This window comes from Hermetia illucens, chromosome 1, assembly GCF_905115235.1.
Source record: "Hermetia illucens chromosome 1, iHerIll2.2.curated.20191125, whole genome shotgun sequence".
NCBI classification, from domain to species: domain Eukaryota; kingdom Metazoa; phylum Arthropoda; class Insecta; order Diptera; family Stratiomyidae; genus Hermetia; species Hermetia illucens.
This window is the reverse complement of record NC_051849.1, coordinates 151290222-151310356: the sequence shown is the minus strand read 5'-3', so window position 1 is coordinate 151310356 and position 20135 is coordinate 151290222. Positions and strand designations below refer to the sequence as shown.

General features: G+C 39.2%; 1 protein-coding gene across 2 annotated transcripts in view; it reads left to right on the top strand.

Annotated features, from left to right (window-relative positions):
- Positions 1-402: 402 nt before the first annotated feature.
- The window catches only part of LOC119661245 (homeotic protein spalt-major), a 110945-nt gene continuing 91212 nt past the window's right edge, over positions 403-20135 (top strand). For both annotated transcript variants that reach the window (XM_038070484.1, XM_038070483.1), the window contains exon 1: positions 403-1233. In XM_038070484.1, coding sequence (XP_037926412.1) covers positions 1164-1233 — 70 coding nt within the window. In that variant the 5' untranslated portion in view covers positions 403-1163. The remainder of the gene's footprint in view (positions 1234-20135) is intronic.

The window sequence follows — 20135 nt, the reverse complement described above, 5'->3', positions numbered from 1 at the left end:
TCTGCTCACGGAAGTATCTTTTCCTAATTTCGAATTTCTCTTATACAGTTGAGCTCTTTTGGCAAGGAGAGAGTGTGCGCCGCTCAAATGAGTCACATGAATTTATGTAAACAAGATTTCTCACGAGGGTTATGTACAAGAGGGGCCAGGGACACTGGCTTCAAAGGAGCCGCCGTCAAGGGAGTTTGTGTGGGTGTCGTCTGGAACAGCCAAGGGTGGACAGTGACGGAATGTATGCGCGCGTTTCGCGCATTACCATCGGCCAGAATGCACTGACTCCTACTTTTTAGGATCCTCTGAACTGAATTTTCCTGATTGCTCGACGATGCCCTTCGATGAGAGTGGAAATTTGCAATCAGAACACAAGTCTCAATGTTTTTTGAGTGCAAGTCTCACCGTAACTCTTCGAGAATTTCTAGATTTTCCTTTTTAACGTAGAATGTATTTTTCATTGTTTGAATCCCGTTTGTTCTCCTAAAGTCGCATTTTCCTAAGGTGCGATTCGTGGTTCCGAAAAGAATGGATAGCCTAGGAGGAAAGTGTCATGGTTGCCGTCGGGATTCTACTATGACAAACAATGTGTGAATTGGGCGTCCCAGACCTAACCAAATTCCATCCATAATGCATTAATCTGAGAACCAAAGCGTGTGTGAAGCCTCCTCCCGGATCAGTGTAGTGATTTTGACTGATGACACTTTAGGTCTTGTTAACGCTGAAACCAAGCCTGAAATAAACATTAAAAATAAATGGGAAATGTGGAAAAAATGAGTCCTAACAGTTCACATCGTGAGGAACCAAGTGCCAGTGGCGTGCGGGTTTGTTTTTAAACTGGAAAGTGATTTAGTGACTGTGCTGACATCTGATCATGTTCGACATCATTTCAAGTTGACAACATGCCGCTGACAGGTGTCATCGTAAGGGAAGCCCCAAAGTAGACCGGCAAGCTGTGGTGCCATTTACATAGGCAGTATATAATGTACACATGTAGCGCTAACAGAGAACGCAGGCAAATTCTATGCAAGACGAACGGTCGGCAGTTGAACATAAAAAGATAAACATGACTTGCAAAAAAGAATTTTGCTCTATACACATGAATTAAGCATGCTTAGTAAACGGTTTTGAAGAGCTGGTGCAGCCGATTTATCAGAACTGTTGAAACAGCTATGATGCAATTTGGCATTGTCAAATTCGGTATTCAGCGGAAGTGTGGAGACCGGTCTAAGGATAACAAAGGTAAAGCAATTAATGTCGCATGTCTAGTTAAAAGTTTCGAATTAGCTGAAGTGTAATAATTTAACAGAATGGACTGGGGCAATTGAGGATATGTTGTCTTCAAGTTCCTTCTTGTCTATAAATACTAAACTAATCAAGTGTTTTACCAACTATACCAGGTGTATATTTTTATTGTCTCAGGATGTTAGCATTCGTAGATACAGGCGGAAGTTCGTTTTTACTTTTAAGCCGAAAACTAAGAACTTAGTTGGGTGCAAATATTTATCGTCCTTATTACGTTCACTATTACTACGTGCTTTTTATTACTTTCCTGAACCCGTCGTATACTTCTATTAGACATACAAATGATGCACGCCTTATTAAAGTTGAGGAAATCGATATTTATCGTTTTTTTTCACTTTCTGAAGTACAAACTATGAAGAATATTATAATATTCATTAATTTATTATTTAAGATTTTATGGCTTTCGATTTCGTTGGTTTGGGAGTTCTCCAAAGATACAGGAATATCTTGCCAAAACTATATTCTTTCTAGGAGAATTGTCTTTTTCGAGATCACAAAAAGTGTTTTGTTTTCAAGAATCAGATCGTACATTGAGCTTTGCTCTTAAATTGTTTCATGATAAGGAGATGCCGAAAATATCAGGATCAGTATTAAGAGCCTGGGATCTGAAGATAATGCAAAAACAGCTGCTAATCATTTTGCCTCTTCTGAAATTTCATACTATAATTTCGTTATATCCCAAAAACTTTTGATATTTTCCTAAAACATTGAAAAATAGCTAACGAAATTGCAATACCTTTATATAGCATGAACGCTGTTAACTTCTGTAAACTTTCTTTTCAATAGTTTTTTTCCACTGTGTGTACCTAAGAATCCTTAAAACTGCGGCGGAAGATACCGTCCTCTGAAATTCGATTGAATTACAATAAAGACATTAAAATAAGATCAGACTTTGTTTCGACAAGTACGAGGCGTTTCCGAAAACTAACGTCTCCAAGACACTGGAACCACGATTAAGATTTCGCACAATATTCGTTGACCTAGGCGTTTAGCTTGGTTCACCTTCAAATTCCCATCATGCTGATGGAATGCTGAGCCTTGACTGGGCGTTTCTAGATGGAGCTTACGTTAGGCGCGAGTGAATCAATGGATGTCAAAAACATCCAAAGGGTGATCAAAGAATCGAAGGGTGGACGTTCAGACATTAGTAGTGAACAACGTCCCGAATGAAGTTTCGAATGAAGTAGTTAAGAATATAGTGAAAGAATTACTTGAACATAGGTGTGTCACGATTCGCGAGCTGTTTACACATGATGTCAGGAAGACTGGAATAGGTAAGATTTTGGCAGAACATTTGCATCACTGCAAGATAATATTCAGTAATCACTTTCGGAAGTCGTTTTTATGTTTCTTGAGCCACTGGTTACTCTTCTCCTTCATGGAATAAATCACAGCTTGGATAGAACAATAGTCTCATGAATTCTTCGAGACAGAGTAGGTCGAGTAAATTTGGTATTAACTGGTACTGTTGACGAAAACTAATTGACATCACATGACAGTCGAAAAGTCTCCTCAGTGACGAGATTCGAATTCGCCAAAGACGTGAAAATTAAAATGAATATTGTCTGCCTTAAAAGTAATGGAAAATTAAAATGAATATTGTCTGCCTTAAAAGTAATGGACACTTTGTTCTGAGACGAAAAGGTTCATGGTTGTGCGAGTTTATGCATATGAACATAAAAATCAACCCTGATCACGCTTGTGGGGTTTTGAGCAAGACTTCGGCTTACCATTCGAAATAAATGGAGTAGAATGCTGACGAAAATAGAGTGTTTTTAACACGGCAATGCTAGCCCGCATACTGCCAAGATAACAGTTGACTTCCTCCCCAATTCAGGACATCCTCATTTTACTGAGCCCGACTTGTTTAGTAATTACCCTACTTTTCCTTATTGAAATGCCATCTATTTGGCTTAGATTAGTAGACTGACAGCGAGTTGAGAAATGAGTCCAGTGCTTGCTACGCGACGTGACGAAGGAGTCTTACGGTAAGGATGTATGAAATAGGTTGATCTTAACAGCAATGTTGTCGAAAAATAACTGGGCTTAATTCTAGCCTTTTCGACGGTACCAATAGATAGGCTTTCAAAACATCGCAGAAGATATATAAATCATGAAATTTGGGCATGAAGTTCCGATCTACTTTAAATATTGCTTCGAACTGCTTCAACAGCCATATGGACAATTCTCATATTTGGCCATATCGCAAAAGGGCATTCTAAAATGTTAAAAGCAAAGGAATTACAAATCGAAGAATGGATAGTGTTGAACTGTGCATAATTTGGTGGTTTAGTTGATGATTTCAGCAGAATATTGATTAGCTTGAAGGTACATCAAGGCGGTAAAGATTATAAATAAAACCTTTAATCTGAGTAAAGCGATGATAACTGAAATAAAAAATGTTATTCTTTGTAAATACGCATATTTCGGCAATCCCTTGTCGACTTCCTCAGTGCTACGTTTCGAAGGGAAAAAAAGCCTAAAATCGTCGTTTTTATGTTTCTTGCACCACGCACCGAGTGGGCAACTGAATCCTTTTTATTGTCTTCCCACTATATCATACTTAGTACGTTCCTTGGTCAATTTTTCCTGTTGAAGTCCGTCTTTCTGGATTATATAAATATACATACTTTCGCCTACCTCTAGATTTCCTGTATCGATTTTGTGTTTCAATAATTACACGTCTTCCTTTGAAATGATGTGTTTCGCAATATTACGTTATTTTCGTTCTGAAGTCCAGCGAATCATATTCCAGTCGACTCTGCCTCGTTTAGTTGCACTCCCAGACATCTTTGCACTTTCCTTTTCGTCGGTTCGATGTATAGTTTATTGCAATGAGCCCAGAAGATTTTATATATCCTAGACTTGACCATTGGTTGATTGCAGATATATAAAATCCTTGGTTGATTCCAGAAGAGTTTAAACCTACTATTCCTGCTGCTGAGGACAACGTCCAAACCATGTTTTTACAGTTTTTGCTTCACCGAAAGGAAGGTTTAGTTAAATTTCAAAGCTATTCCTCTTTCAGGTTAGGTAGCCTGGTGAGCGCCTGCTGTTGAAGAGTTCTAAGAAGGTGGTTGAGGAAATCCATGTTTTTTTCTTTACATAGTTTGAAAGTATAGCATAGTGAAAAGTACTGTCTAAATCTCACAATAAAATTCGAAATATTGCTAAAGTTTAGTGCAAAGAATAGAGCGCTCGCAGTTGGTATATGAATGGACAAGTTGTTGCTCCAGTCATCCCTTCTATGTGATACTCTCAATCTTCTATTACAAGGTCTCCCTATTATGTAAAAATATATACTTTTAGAAATTAAGAATTTGAAACAGTGGACCGGAAAGAATTTAAGAACATTTGATCAATAAGCGTTGTTATCCGAGGTGTTCAGTATAATGCATCACTACGGTCTGAGTGCTCTCCTCCACCTCAAATAAAACACAAACACAGGCGTTATTATATTATTATGTTGACAACATACTTACTTTTTTTTTGTGTTTTCTAAAATCATACTAAAATTTCCGGATGGCTCAAGTGGTTAGAATGCTGAGCTGTCGTAGCGGAAGGTCGCGGTAGAAACCTCACTGGTGGCAGAGGAATTTGTTATCGTGACTGGATGTCGGATACCAGGCAACTCAGCTGTGAATGAGTACCTGAGTCAAATCAGGTTAATAATCCGGGGCGAGCGCAGTGCTGACCACATTGCCTCCTACAGTGTACTGTATCGTTACGGTTTTGAATGAAACGCTCTAACACACTTCTAGGCCCTGATCCAATATGGATTGCTGCACCAATGATTATTATTATTTTCCGAGTTTTCACAATCCCAATATTGCATTTTACTAATACTAGCACGAAGTGCCAAGCATTTAGGCTCGGATGATCCTACCTAATTAAAAACTAAACGGGCGTTAGTGGTAGTGGCCGGTGGTAGGTCAATGAGAGAATCCGTCGAGAACTCCCCACAACATCGAAAACGGGGGTACTTCATGGTTTAAACCAGACTGTGTGAGACTCTTATGACATCAAAGGAAGCTGTGGGGGATTTAGGTACAATACTTGTAGCTGACAATATTATAGGAATTACAACCACCCGCTCGGGATGCCAAATTTCTTTGATTTCTCGAGCCAGTGGCTCATAGTTCGCCTTCTTCTCCATGTATTTCCGTTCAATGTTGCTATTACGGGGGATAGCATCAATTATATACGCGTAGCGACCCGTCTTGTCAAGTAACAGTCAGGCTTGTTGTGTGGAATGTGCTGATGAGTGATCAGCCCATGCTTCTAAGCAAGGTTTTGATGAAACACCTTACATACAGCATTATGCCTGGTGGATTGAACCGGTGCCACAACAGTGCAACCAGAAATGAGATGATCCAACGTCTCTAACGCCGAACCACATATTCTGCACTGGTCGTTCCCCACCCGCTTTTCTATTATGAGCTTTTTATAAGGTCAGGTGGCGACCACGCCGTCCTGAATAGCACACATGAATCCCAACGTCTCAGCAAAGAGCTCCCCAGCACACAGCCATCTGTTCGATAAATGCAAATCGAATTTTGATGAGGTGCCAGATACCTCTTCAAAAATCTTGGCGTCAGACGGTCCTTGAAGATTTCGATAACGATCGGGGAGAGGGGGTTTTTCATGGGAATTTGTTTTAGCTGCTTATATACTGCCGTTCGGTAGTTAGGAGTAGCTTACTTATGTGGATCATTTTGTTATTGATGGACCCAAACTTACGCTACAGTGCTCGCTTCTTTAGCTGGGATATTCGGGAAAAGAATCTTGGCGTCAATCAGTTAAAGAGCATCTGAGAACCCGTTTAAATTCTTGACCGATTTAGTCACAAAATGTTTTCCTTTGTTCTTCTTCCGCTAATATTTTAGCTACTTAATAAATATATTTTATAGCGTCAGTTGATTGTTTAACATATTATTGCTAGATTTTTTTACATAAACCAATGTGGTGTAACCAAACAATAAATTAGCAAATAACTAAAGGATTTTGTAAATGTTAAGTTCAATAGATTATTCGTTTCTGGTTAATCTATTTTGGAAAAGTTAGAGTTTGAATAATTCATTTGAGTGATTTAGTAATTTCTGCAGGTAGAATTATGTATTTATCTTAATAATAAATGAAATTGTTTTTGTAAATATGGGTAGATATTTGCCATTTTACCACGGTTCATAATATTAGACTTAGAATTTCTAGTGTTCTCTATCGGCAAACTTAAACTTGCATCTCTCAGGTGCATGTCATTTTTTAGAGTTTTAAAGAATAAATTAGGTGGAGTAATGATACATGGACGTTTATCTGAGGAACACTGGTAGGCTTGATCAGACTGGTGATAATTTCAGATAAATTTGAATGCCAATATTTTGCGTTATCATATAATATAATCAGTTCATAAGTATTTACTGATAAATACCTGGCTTTACCCTTCGGGTAACACTTGATCAAGTCGTGAATCACGGAGGAATAAATAAAATGTCTTCCAATCGCTTTTTATTGCTTAGAACTACCATAATAATTAGAAAAACCATATCTAAGTCAACGTCTTCTTAAATTTAATCCGTGATATTCGTAAATTTTCCATAATCAAGGATATCATTTTTACATGTCATTCGAAAGTTAAGCTCAAAGTACTGTTACAATATGGCGCTCTGAAATTTAGATGAAAAATCACTTTTGATTCTTTTTAAGGTTTTGTGTAAAACAAAACCTTATTAAAATCGATTCAATGTCTGTGTCTGTCTGTCTGTCACACGCATTTTTCTCCAAAACGGCTAAACCGATCCGAACGAAATTTGGTGGACAGATGGGAACTATAAAATCCCACGCATACAGCGAGTGGCATAAATTTAGGTGGAGTTTAAAGGGGAGCTCCCCATACATGCAAAGGGGAGATTCAAAAATTTTGTTCACCGGATATAGTTGTGTAGGGTATCAAATGAAAGGTCTCGATTTGTACTTTCCGAAACTGACATTAGTTTTGGCATAAATTGCAAAGTGCGTGAGTAAGGAGTCAAAATGTACGCACTTGAAGTGAGGCAAGACTCATTTTCAGAAACTACCCAACCAAAAAATCTGAAAAAAATCAGGGTGGTGCGCCTAGATGAAATCTAGGCCTCAAAATATGTCTCATTCCGATATCTGCTCAAATAAACTTACTAATAGTATATTACTACTTTTTAGAAATTTACTGAAAAACCCCCCTTAAATTCATTCTAGGACTTCCAAATTTTGTGCCAGCATAGGAGATAATATTTCGTATATATGTGTGTGGAATATTAAAGTCACATTTATGAAGAATCTATTTATCTGCAGCCCTTTTGAAGGTTTTGTGTAAAACACTTATGTGAAATCTAATCTTCAAGAGATGTCCCATTCCGATATCTGCTCAAAAAATTTACTAATAGTATATTATCAACTTTTAGAAATAGACTAAAAAACTCCTCTTAAGTTCATCCTAAGTGTACTAAGAGGACCGACATAGAGGACAGCCTTGTGCATACACATGCCAGGTTTCATGAAAATCCAACTATTAGTGGGAAAGTTATAGCAGTTCAAACTTATCAATTTCGTGCTAATTAACAGCATTCTAAGCCATACAAATAAGATGCTGACGTTATAATTAACGAGAATAATTAAAATTCGAGTGAAATATTAAAATTCCATTCAAGAAGAATCTAATTCTCCCTAGCCCTTTTTTATTTTTGATGTTGGTTAAATTGTTTTCATTCGCTAATAATATTAAACTGAGAGCGTGAAGCGCATGAGGTTGACCATTATCAACATAGGGCTTTCCATCCAATGATTTATTTAAATGGCTTTTTAGAGAATAGAGGGCAATGGAATTTTTAACTATATTACACGGAGCTGCCGTGCACTCGTCGCTCCTCACATCTTTTTCTTTTTCTTCAGCCTTCAGTTCACAAGCGGGGTCGGCTCGTGATGATCGGTTTCTTCATTTTATTTTATCAAATGCCTGATCAGGATGTAATGGCGAGACCTATAAATCCCCATCCAGCATATCAACCCACCATTGTTTTGGCCGGCTTTTTGGTTGCTTACCATTGACTTCGATGTTCTGATCAATACTGGTTGTTGAATTCTCGTTAGCGTGAATTACGTGACCACACCATCGAAAACGCCTCTCTTGCAGTTTTTCCACGATCGATGCAAACCCATATCGATCGCGGATATTCTCATTTCAGACGTAATCAAAACGTGTCACGCCACCAGTGCAATGCAACATCTTCGTCCTCATTACCGCAAGACGCCTTTCATTGTCCTTTATAGTCCAACACTCAGAACTATAGAGAGTGGCAGACGGACGACATTGTAGTAAATTTTAGATTTGGGACGTGCACTGATACGTCGATCAGAAAGAACACTAGTTGGGGAATGCCACTTCATCCAGGTTGCATTAATGCGTGAAACAATGTCATTACGCAGTTCTCCATTGGCTGATAGCGTTGACTCGAGATTTTTAAATCGCTGAGTTCTGGCAATGGCAATAACCTGCCCTTCGAAATACTTAAATCGCTCAGTTCTGGCAATGGCAGTAACTTGTCCACAACTGAACGATTTCAATATCTCGGGTCAATGCTATAAGCCAATGGAGAACTACGTTATGCTCCTCACATAGGGAAACACAAAACCTTTTATACCTGAAGCGTCAAGCTTCCGGTTTCCCGACTTGTTTAAGTTGAATAATAATAATAATCGTTGGCACAACAATCCAATTGGATCAGGGCCTTGAAGTGTATTAGATCACTTCATTCAATACCGTAACGCTACACTACAGGATTACAGTACCCTATAGGAGGCAATGTGGTCAGCATTGCGCTCGCCCGAGAGTATTACTCTGATTTGACTCAGGTACTGATTCACAGCTGAGTCGACTGGTGTCTGACGTTAAATTACGATACAAATCCCATTGCTACGAGTGAGGTCTTCCGTATGAGTTTCAACAGTTATATCTTCGGAGTGACGATGAGCTTTCCAATCAGGAAAAGATCCATTTACATCAAATTCTAAGTAGTCTTGGAAAAATCTTCAATGACTTGGGCAGTGGGTGTTTCTCCCGCAAGGCAAACCGCAGTGTGTATTCCGTCAGTAGTTCCGCAATCCTTGACAAAACCGGCTTGATTCACAGTTATTTGAACGATTTCACGAATGTCAAGAATGCATTCAAAAATTTTCATGGTATGGAAAAGTAACTGGATCGGACGGTAATTTGAACATTCTGCTAGACTACCTTTCTTTTAACATATTGGAACTGTGGTATTTTCTTGGAAGTTAGATGGTGTTCTACTTTCCTCAATAATCTGACTGAAGAATTCACTAAGCCATAGTGTTGACTGCCAGCTCTTCACTTTCCAGAGCTCAGAAGCGATGACGTTCATTCGAGTTATTGCTTCCTCGACATCAATGGCACTGATACGTAGAATTGGTTCAAATGCGGCAATAATTTGGAAGTAAAGGATGAAAAAATTCTTCAGTTGAAATTTGCTTGAAATATTCTCGCCATCTATCCATCACGGCTCGTCTATTGGTAAGCAAAGTACTGTTCTTTTCATTAAGGGAACATAAATGTGCGATATCCTGAGTACGTTCATGTCGGCTTTTGACAAGTTGATATAGATCAGACTCGCCAGTGTCCAGTTGATCGTTATGATTTCTGCAATGGATTGCTCGGGTAACAAGCATCACTTCCTTTGCTTCCCGGTGGGCATTCTTATAAATTTGCCAACTGACTAGTGTTTTAACGTTAAGAAACTTGTGATAGAAGGGCTTCATTACTCGAACCTTCATCCGAACATCGTTATTCCAAAGCCAGGTATCTCGACCTTGATCTTGATGAATCACCAACCATGGTTGGTGACCCTAAGGGTTGCATAGGCTGTTATATGAATCGTGCTCCACTATCCTTCAACATTCATAATGGTTGGTAATCACGTCAGTGAAATCATTTATTCTTTCCTTCCATGGAGTTTACACTATGCTTTCCTCGCGCTGTTTTATCGGTGGCTTGATTCGCAAGACGGCGAGCAACGGCCGATGCTGAGGTGCGATAGTCTCACAGGGAATGACTATGCAGTCAGTGACGGTGTTAAATTTTCGGTGTCTTCTGAAAATATAGTCGATTTGCGTTTTCCTGTTCGCACTAAAAAATGTGGGAAGATAGGTAAATCGTTGGATGAACGATATATTCACAAGTACTGAGTCATGAGTATCCACAAAATCGACTATACGCTCGCCACCGTCATTGCGCGCTCCAAAACTTTCCCCTCCATGGCACCGGTTGTCGTCTGTTTTTTCACCCAAATGACCATTACGCTTGCCATCAATGACGATATAGTTATCAACAGGCACGTTACAGGTATTTGTATCGAGTAGTTGCAAAGGCATCTTTCTCGGCATGTGGCCCACCGGGCTGTGATGGGCACACTACTTAGGCAATAACTATAATGGTAAAAAATAGAGTGGCCATTCCATGAAACAATCATGCTGAAGCGAGTGGTGTTATCCACCATTCAAATTTCTACCATCATGGACGGACCAACCTGTGTAGTGAAACCAAAAATCAATTTTATACTAGCATCTCCTAAAGCCTATGATCAGTGTCGAAAAAGCAGGGCAAACGGTACAACGTCACAACCCAAAATACATCAAACGAAATATTGCCGTGTATCGAAGAAATAGATGCTGCTTATATCTGAGGATACTCCAAAATAATCGGTTTGATAAGGCGACGATGCGAAAAGAAAGCACCAGTAAGTTCAAAAGACTAAAATTGGGACACAATAGAAAAAATTAAATGCAAGTATTAACTATCGCGTTGGTATTATCTAGTAGGAGAGGACAAAAACTCAACTTCACGACTTCCGAAAGAAAATTCTTACTTTAAAGGCTGACCATCCAGAGAACTGTACGGAACGCATGACACTACCAAGAAAAGAAGACTGACAAAGTCTGATTGACATGCACGACAAGATTATAATGGAAATGGGAAGCTACTTTCAAGGAAATGTATAAATATCGGGAAAATGCAGATTAGAAACTTACTTGCTAATGCTAAAAGATGAATATTCAATGTAGAATATAACCTACAACCAGGAATGGAAATAAATCTGGGGAAGAAAACCTATCCATTGATTTCTTTTTGAGAGGCCTCAATCACTCCGATGCAGGTAGTTGAACAACCATGGAGTTTATTTGGAAACATTATCGCGATACAGGTAGTGAAGGTTTGAATTACTTAAAACATGTGGTAAGCGATCCTCAAGCTTTTCCTGACATTTACCGTATACGTGGCTTACCTGACCATTGGGTCACATTATATCTGCATGTCCTGTGATGTCCTAACCAATGTACTTCATGAGAAACAACTATGTCTTGGAAACAGCAGTTTCTAACTCTCCCATCAATGGCTGGATATCGTTTTAACAGATAAAAGAATGAAAAGCGGCTGCATCATCGTTGCTGCTATCAAAATGAACAGAAATATAAAAATTTCAGGCTTAGAAAAGAGCGTAAATAAGCGCACTGTGCTGTTGTACGAGAGTAGCACGTGGAAAATTATCACTATTTTACTCGAAGGCTCAAAGCATTCATTGATACCCGTTTCCGGTGTGATACCTGCATACTCTGGCCCAAGACAATCTCGAACGGAGAATTGCATCGGCGTATGGACTAGATGTTAGTCCACATTCAATATGGACAATATTTGAGCTAGGACGTTGTTTATGCAAGTCGACCGGAAGGAAACGCCGAAACGCAGAATAATAATTAAATTGCAAATTGCTTTCAAATTTGATTGACAAAAATGAATTCAATCTCAAAAAAGTCGAAATACCGAACGCCCCTTCAGGTATAAAGGTTTTGTATTCATCATATGTGATGAACTTTCTATGCGCGTTTTTAAATTCGTATATAGTGACGAATTTGAAACATTTTGCATATATTTCCAAACCCCAAGATACATATCATAAACAAAGAAGCAATGCCTATACCGCCCACTGACGCATCTAAATTTATCAAAAGCAACTCAATATTCGAAACAGAGACCTGCATTGAAAAGTACCAATCGAAACCCTTCGATTGGAGGACAGGAGTCCCGAGTAGTAGCAGACGCGAATTTGGTGTTGCGTTGTTTCTAACGGCTACTGCGAGGCGCCCTCTCTTGACCTGGGGGGAGGTTTCTGGCAGACTCTATGTATATATATCGGCCAGGAAAGAATTTGCATGTGGTCGCAAATCTTTCGATGGTCCTATGAATGAAGTTCATATCGATCTACGCGCGAAATTTATTTCGAATGTTGTTAATTCGATTGACAATGGCCACCGCCGTGTTCTCCGTGGCGGAGCAGGCCGTGATTTAAAAAAAATAATTGAATTCGTAAAATGAATTTAGTGTGATGTCAATTTTAAGAAAGAGAGTTTGCAAAAAGTTTTAGTTCCTCTTATATAATAAACTTATTTACATTCTAAAATCAAGTAAAGTTGTATGATTGTTTTGCTTCTGCGGTTTTACCTCAAAAGCAACAAGTCTGTAGACTTTATTATTTATTTATGAAGAAAAGGTTTGACGAAGCGAGTTCCATTGAAGTCTTGCGGAAAGCTCAAGATTTCCTCGAGCGAGTTTCATTGAAGACTTACGATATCCTTGAAAGTCTGATGATTCATTGCTGACTTATAGACAACCAAAGATGGTAGTATTCAAAAGGTACATGCAAACGTTTAGTCCACGTAAATGACCAAATCAACACTGCTTACCAATTCGAGAAGGAAATCGATCTGCTAATTATATTTAAAAGAGCCCAGAAAACAAATCCCACCTAGTAAACAGGAAAAGGGGAAATGGTTTCGTTGTGCACAGATCTCTTCCCGAAGCATTTGGAAAGTACCTTCCAGCCTGTAAATATACAAGCGTGTACATGCTTAACGCCAGTGAGTAGAGTGGACCATTACCAAACAAGTAATGTAAAATTAAAAGAGCTGACGACAAAAATGAAAACAAATGTGCTCCCTAGAAAAGCTCTATATAACTGAAGTTATTACAAAGAGAATACTGAAGGAATTGCCAGAAAAGTGTCAATTATAAAATTATTACAGATTAAAATACGTTCTTTGACAGTGGAAAGTGGCCGAAGTTATAATGACCCCTAAGCCAGGGAAGGAACCAAGTAGGGTCAAGTCGTAGCGACCAATATCCCCGCTACAACCAAGCTATTTGAAGGCTTTTCCTGAAGAAATTGAAATAAATTATTTTGAATCGGTACCTAACAAAAGTTTATCAATTCCGTTTATGTGGAAAGCATAGCGCTCGTTGATTCATTCGTAATGAAGATCTACATAGGGCTCTATAAGTACAGTTGGTTAGTCAAGTCATTAGAGAGCAAGTAATTAAGAGTAGCCATGAAAATAAGCTACTAAAGGGCTGGGGTTGACCACAGAGTCTTCTTCCAATAAAAGCGAAACTCAAATATGCAAAGAAAGCTGGTGAATGTGGAAATCTCAGTTGAAGCTTGGCTGAGAGGTGGTTTTAGTCGGTAAAAGTCCCACACTCTCAGGAAATGTGAACTTTTGAAGATTTCCACTTATTTGAAAATGATTGAATTTTTGAAAAAGATTGAATTTTTAACTATGTACATGGATAAAGTCCCTAACAAAAGAAAAAACATTGCCTTTCATGCCTGAAATGTTCAACTTCCCGTTTGCGAGCGCAGTGCTGACCACATTGCCTCCTGCAGTATAATGTAGTGTACCGTTACGGTCTTGAACGAAGTGCTCTAACACACTTCAAAGCCCTGATTCAATATGAATTGTTGTGCCAACGATTATTAGTATTACTTTATTCTGGTCAAAGGATGTGAAGCGGGACCCCAATTTAAAACTCCTACCGAAATTATGCGCCTTATCTCCGCCATTTTGTTTTTATTTACGTTACAAAAAATGTTTTTCTACAAATCAATTTCATAATTCTTTGATTAAAAATACCATTTGAAAAATCTGTCTTCTTTTTTTCGTCTAATCCCCATTAAGGTACATGAAATATACACGTTGTTTAGTCATTGCGTTAGTGTAAAATTGTTAGCTTCTACTAATTTAATTAATTTTTGTAGTTTTTGTATTAACCAAAACCTTATTAAAATCGGTTAATCGTCCCTCTGCCTGTCTGTCACACGGATTCTTCTCTAAAACGGCTGCACCAAATGAAACTAAATTTGGTGAACATATGCCAACTGTGAAATCCAACATATACATTTTTGCCCAATGTATCCGTATTTGGCATCAAATAAAAGATCTCAATTTGTAATTTGTTTTGTTTTGATGTGAATTGCAAAATAAGGGAGTAAGGGATCAAAATGTGCAAACTTAAAGTGTGGCAGGACTCATTTTTCGAAATTATCCCTCTCAAAAACCTGAAAAAGTGGTATTTGTTCAGATAAACTTATTAATAGTATATTACCATCTTTGGACGGATCAGAAAACCCCCATCCCTTTCCCCTGGACGTACCATTTTGTAGTAGAATAGAGGATAGTATCGCGTATTATACTTCCAAATTTTTGTAGAAGTTTTGTGGTTAGTATCAAATTTATAACAGTTCAATTTATTATTAATTTCTTGAGAAATGACTGAACCTTAAGTCATTGAAATAATATGCTGGCTTAACTACTATTTCGGGTTTAGCATTAGGTGAAATTCACAACGGCTTTCTCGTTCAGTCATAATTCACCTTGCCTCAATATCAATTCATTCCAGTGAACTCACAGTAGCTGCTATGTTCCTCCTAGTGTCAAATTCGGTGAATATGAAAGCCTTTAACAAAAATAATTTTCGAGGAAGGAGCTGACATTCGTATGTGTCCTTCTAGAAAGGGAAATTACTTCCCAAGTAAGTACTATACAGGATGCCCTGAGCCGCAAAGGAGTGGGAAACACCCTGGCACTCTGAATGGGCAAAATGCTAGAAAGCAGACAAATAGAGGTACAAACAGGTACAAATTCAATTATCATGAACACCACTCAAGGCTGTCCACAGGGCGGAGTACTATCGCCGCTGATGTGGAGTATGGTAGTGGATGAACTCCTGGACGTGTTAACTAATACTGGAATACAAGTCCAGGGCTACGCGGACGACATTGTTCTAATCTGTAGGGGCAAATATGAAGATACCCTATGTGATAGAATCCAAACTGGATTAAGGGTTACTAGTGCCTGGTGCAGGAAGGTGGGACTGCGGATCAACCCAACCAAAACCACCATAGTACCATTCACTAGGAGGCGTAAGCTGGATCACCTGAAAGCCATAACATTACATGATATGGAGGTGAAACGAGAAACAGAGGTCAAATACTTGGGAATCACGCTAGACCAAAAATTACTCTGGAAGACACATGTCGGAAACACTTGTCGGAAAGCCACGAGGGCTCTGATGACTTGCAGATCCATAGCAGGAAAAAAATGGGGTTGTAGCCCGAAGATACTACTCTGGATATATACTGTAATAGTAAGACCAATGATTACCTGTGGAGCGGTAATCTGGGCAGAAAGAACCCAACTCAGCACACAAGCCAGGGAATTACATAAGCTCCAAAGGCTGGCTTGCGTGTGTATCAGTGGGGCAATGAGGACATGCCCAACGGCATCCCTGGAGGTCCTTCTGGGATTAACCCCTCTCCATCTGCACATACAGATGCAGGCAAGGAGATCAATATTCAGGATGGCCGGTAGCATGAGTGAGGCGGGGAGCTGCCTAAATCGAAGGAAGATTGATATCCTTTCTAGGCGGTATCCCGGATTACTGATACCGAGGGACAACATGACAACGAGGTTTCACTTCGATAAGAAGTTTGAAACACGTTGGAGTAACAAGACAAACTGGGAAAGCGTGGCTGCGACATACGGCTTAAACCAGCAACTGATTACTTGGTACACTGACGGATCCCTCACAGCAGAGGGAGCGGGTGCCGGTGTCATTGGTCCAAGGAAAATGTACTTTGAGCCAATGGGCAGGTACACTAGCATATTCCAGGCGGAAATTTACGCCATAGACAAATGTGCCTCCTTTAATCTGCAAAGGAACTACAGGGGGCAGAACATAGCTATTCTCACCGATAGCCAAGCAGCGATCAAGGCACTTAGGTCCAACCAGGTGAACTCTAAACTGGTATGGGAATGCCTTGAGAGACTGAATACACTCGGCTCGTCCAACAAGGTCTGGATACTTTGGGTTCCAGGCCATGCTGGGCTGGAAGGCAATGAGGCAGCGGATGAACTAGCCAAGAAGGGAGCAGGGATGCCTTTATACGGGCCAGAACCCTTCTGTGGAATCGGAAACGGTTTCATGGCTATGAATCTAAGAAACGAAGAAAAACGGTTGAGGGAACTATATTGGGCGGGCCTACCAGGGATGGAGCAGTCCAGGGTGCTTATTGGGGGATACGAACCCATGCGCACAAAGGATTGCTTAAACCTCACCAAAAAGAACCTCCGAATCATAGTGGGAATTCTCACTGGTCATTGTCGGCTGAACTACCACCTAGGGAAGCTAGGGATATCTACAGACACTGCCTGTAGGTTCTGTGAGGAGGAGGACGAAACCTCTATGCACGTCCTGGGACAGTGTCCAGCACTTGTGCAAAGTAGGTCGATACATTTGGGAGAACACTTAATACCAGATGCAAAGCTGAAACTTCTGGAAGTGGGGAACATACTAAAGTTCCTAACGGTTACTGGCCTGCTTGAGATACTATGATCAACAGGTACACTATAACCAGTAAAAGGGGCACAATAGTTCTTCAAGGACGCGGTGCGACTTTCCCTTAACAAAATAATAATAAAGTACTATACCCACAGTAACCACCAAATAATCTGTATGTAGAGCAAAAGCGAATTGTCCAAGCGAGCTGATGGTATCACCGCGAAGATTTCAAGTGTCAGCCAGTCTAAAGCCCTGACGACTGATAAAAAACTGGGTAGTACTTAAGTGGAGAGAGTGAATTACTCAGCAGGTCATTGAAATATTCGTGGGCCCCATATGTGGAAGACGAGTACTTTCTCATAGGTGGGCCAATTGCAGATGGAATGGTGAAACTGCGGTGTTGAAAGTTAGCCTGAATGGCGATACGACCGATTAAAAGGGAAATTCGGTGATACGAAAAGATTAACATAGAAGAAATTGTTTGAATTTTCGTTACAAGGAAGTCAACAAAAATTGTTTGCAATCTGTACGGACAAATACAGCCACCACTAAGCATAGAAGAGACAGTCCGTGTAATTCATCGGTTTAAAAAGCATAAGTCGCCATTAGCCGATGGAATTACAGCCGCAGGTTAAACATGCAGGTGATCAATTACACCGAGTGGTTCATCAACTTGTGCTCAAGGTGTGGGACAGCGAATCACCGCCTGAAGATTGGCAACGGCACATTATCTGTCCCATACATAAAAAGGGAGATATCACGTAGTGCAGTAAATCTTGAAAAACAATGTTGCTGACTACCATTTACAAGATATTTTCCGCTGTCTTTCTAGCAGATACCAACATGCGCCTAGAACTTCATTGTCCCATACCAAAGAGGCTTCATTCCAGACAAATCAGCAACAGATCAGATTTTCTCTCTGTTGTAAGCGATGGAAAAACTGCTAAAATATGACCATCAATTACATCATCTTTTCATCGTCTTCAAGGCCACCTATGATAAAATAGCTAGTGTAAAACTATACACGGAGAATTCGGTATCTCGACGAAATTGGGAAGACCGACTACGCTGACTGTGACCAATATGCCAGGCCAAATAAAAGCAGCAGGATGACTCTCGAGACCATTCGACATCAACACTGGTCTAAGACAGGGGATAGGTTGCAGTGGGCGGGTCACTTGAACCGTATAGAGGGGATGATCTAGCCCGGAAAGTCTATAAAGGCAGTATTCATAATAGGAAAAAAGACGATTCAAACCATGCCTGATATGGAGCGATGGGCTGGGCCAGGACGCCAGACAACTTTTAGGAATATCAAATTTGGTGGACCTCGGCGCAAAACTTTGATGTCTGGAGTTTCTTACTAAGGCAGGCCTAGACCGGATACCGTTTTTTATGTTGCTGAATTTGCGTAAATGAAAAACTGAGAACATAAAGGCAATCACAGGTATTTTTTCCTCACCTTTTTGAAAAGATAATAGCAACACTTCTCACACCGCACCGTCTTTTTTGAATAAATGAGCAAGATCAGATCCAACTTACTCTGGGTATCATTCAAGATTTGTTACCTATGCTTAGGGGAAAAAGCAGAACATGCTACTGCGACCCGAACCTATTAGACTGAACATTATATCACCTAGTCCTAATGTTGGTCATAATACCGTTGATTATGAGAACAGCTGCTTACAAAACATTCTTCATTGTTGAAAACAGAAATTTAAGTTCAAAAGTATAGGCTCCGCACGGTATACCAACTTTTCACTAAATGCAGTAAGCATAATGGTGACCCTTACAAAAAAGGCAGCCGATTTTGGCGACTGTTTTGTCGTGGTAACACCGGACGCGAAAACAGTACTTAACTCTGCAAATTCCTCAATGGTCGATTTAGGCTGAAAACTAGTTTGATCTTATCGATGACGAAGAGAAAAGCGGTCATAATAATGCATGTTAAGAAGAAAAATACTATTAACTCTGAAGTCGATGGACATGGGGGCAGTCAGCAAATATTTCAAAAGGACAATCGGTCATCTACCTTAGGTAGGGTGGTGCGTTATTATCTTATAAACTCGCATAATGGCTCTTATGATTCGTAGTGCTTTTTGGAGAACACCAGATGGGAAAGAACCTACATGATTCCCTGATTCCAAGAGCAAGGAGATTCAAAAAGTTCAAAGTCTTGGCTTCATTGTCAGTCGAATCTGGAAGTACTGTATCAGATCACTTTGCTTTTTAAAAACATTACATTGGTTTACAAATTTTAGCATTTTCTTATACTTTTACCCTCACCTACCTTCCTACCATACTAATGGATGATGATGACTCAAAAAAAATTATCACCAATTACTCAGCCCAAAAATCCAAAAAACATCATAAAACTGCTTCTATCCAGTGTACAGGCCTCAAAATACTCCGCATAAGTAAATAATAATATGTTACTATGTTTTTTTGGAAATTAACTAGAACTCTTCTTTTGTTTATCCTAGAGTTTTAAAAAGTTGTAATAATACAAACTGTAGAATGAACCATGAAATCCTCAAGTTTGATCAAAATTGTATTGGTAAAGTAGTACAGTAGGTCAAAGTTGCCTTTTCCATGTAAACTTACTGCAACCCAAAATAGTCAATATCAATACCACTTTAAAGTGAATACTTTGACTTGCTAAATATACATATACATCACGTATTACGACTTGTGTAATTTTATATTTATTATAATAACTTCCGAGAATTTTTTTGAAAAATGTTAGCCCAGAATAAAAAAGTGATGTGACACTATTCCGCTGAAGGTCATAAGTAGAGTTTTCCAACTGCGAGGCGTGTAGCGACTACAATTTTCATTTGAAACCGAAAAGCTTTTAATTTTGAATTATTAACTTATTTTCCAAAAATATGAATCTGAATACGGATGAGAATAATCAAAATAAAAAATGTTGTATCTGCAAAATTTTCAGTTTTCGCCACTTTTCTTACGAATAACGCAAAAAAGACACATTTAAAAATATGATATCATTCCAAATGTTAATTCATATTCTTGCTAATTTTACAAAGAATTACACCTCTAAGTTTCATAATGATCGGTTAGTTACTTTTCGAGCTAGGATTCCCACAAATGTGAAAAACAGTCA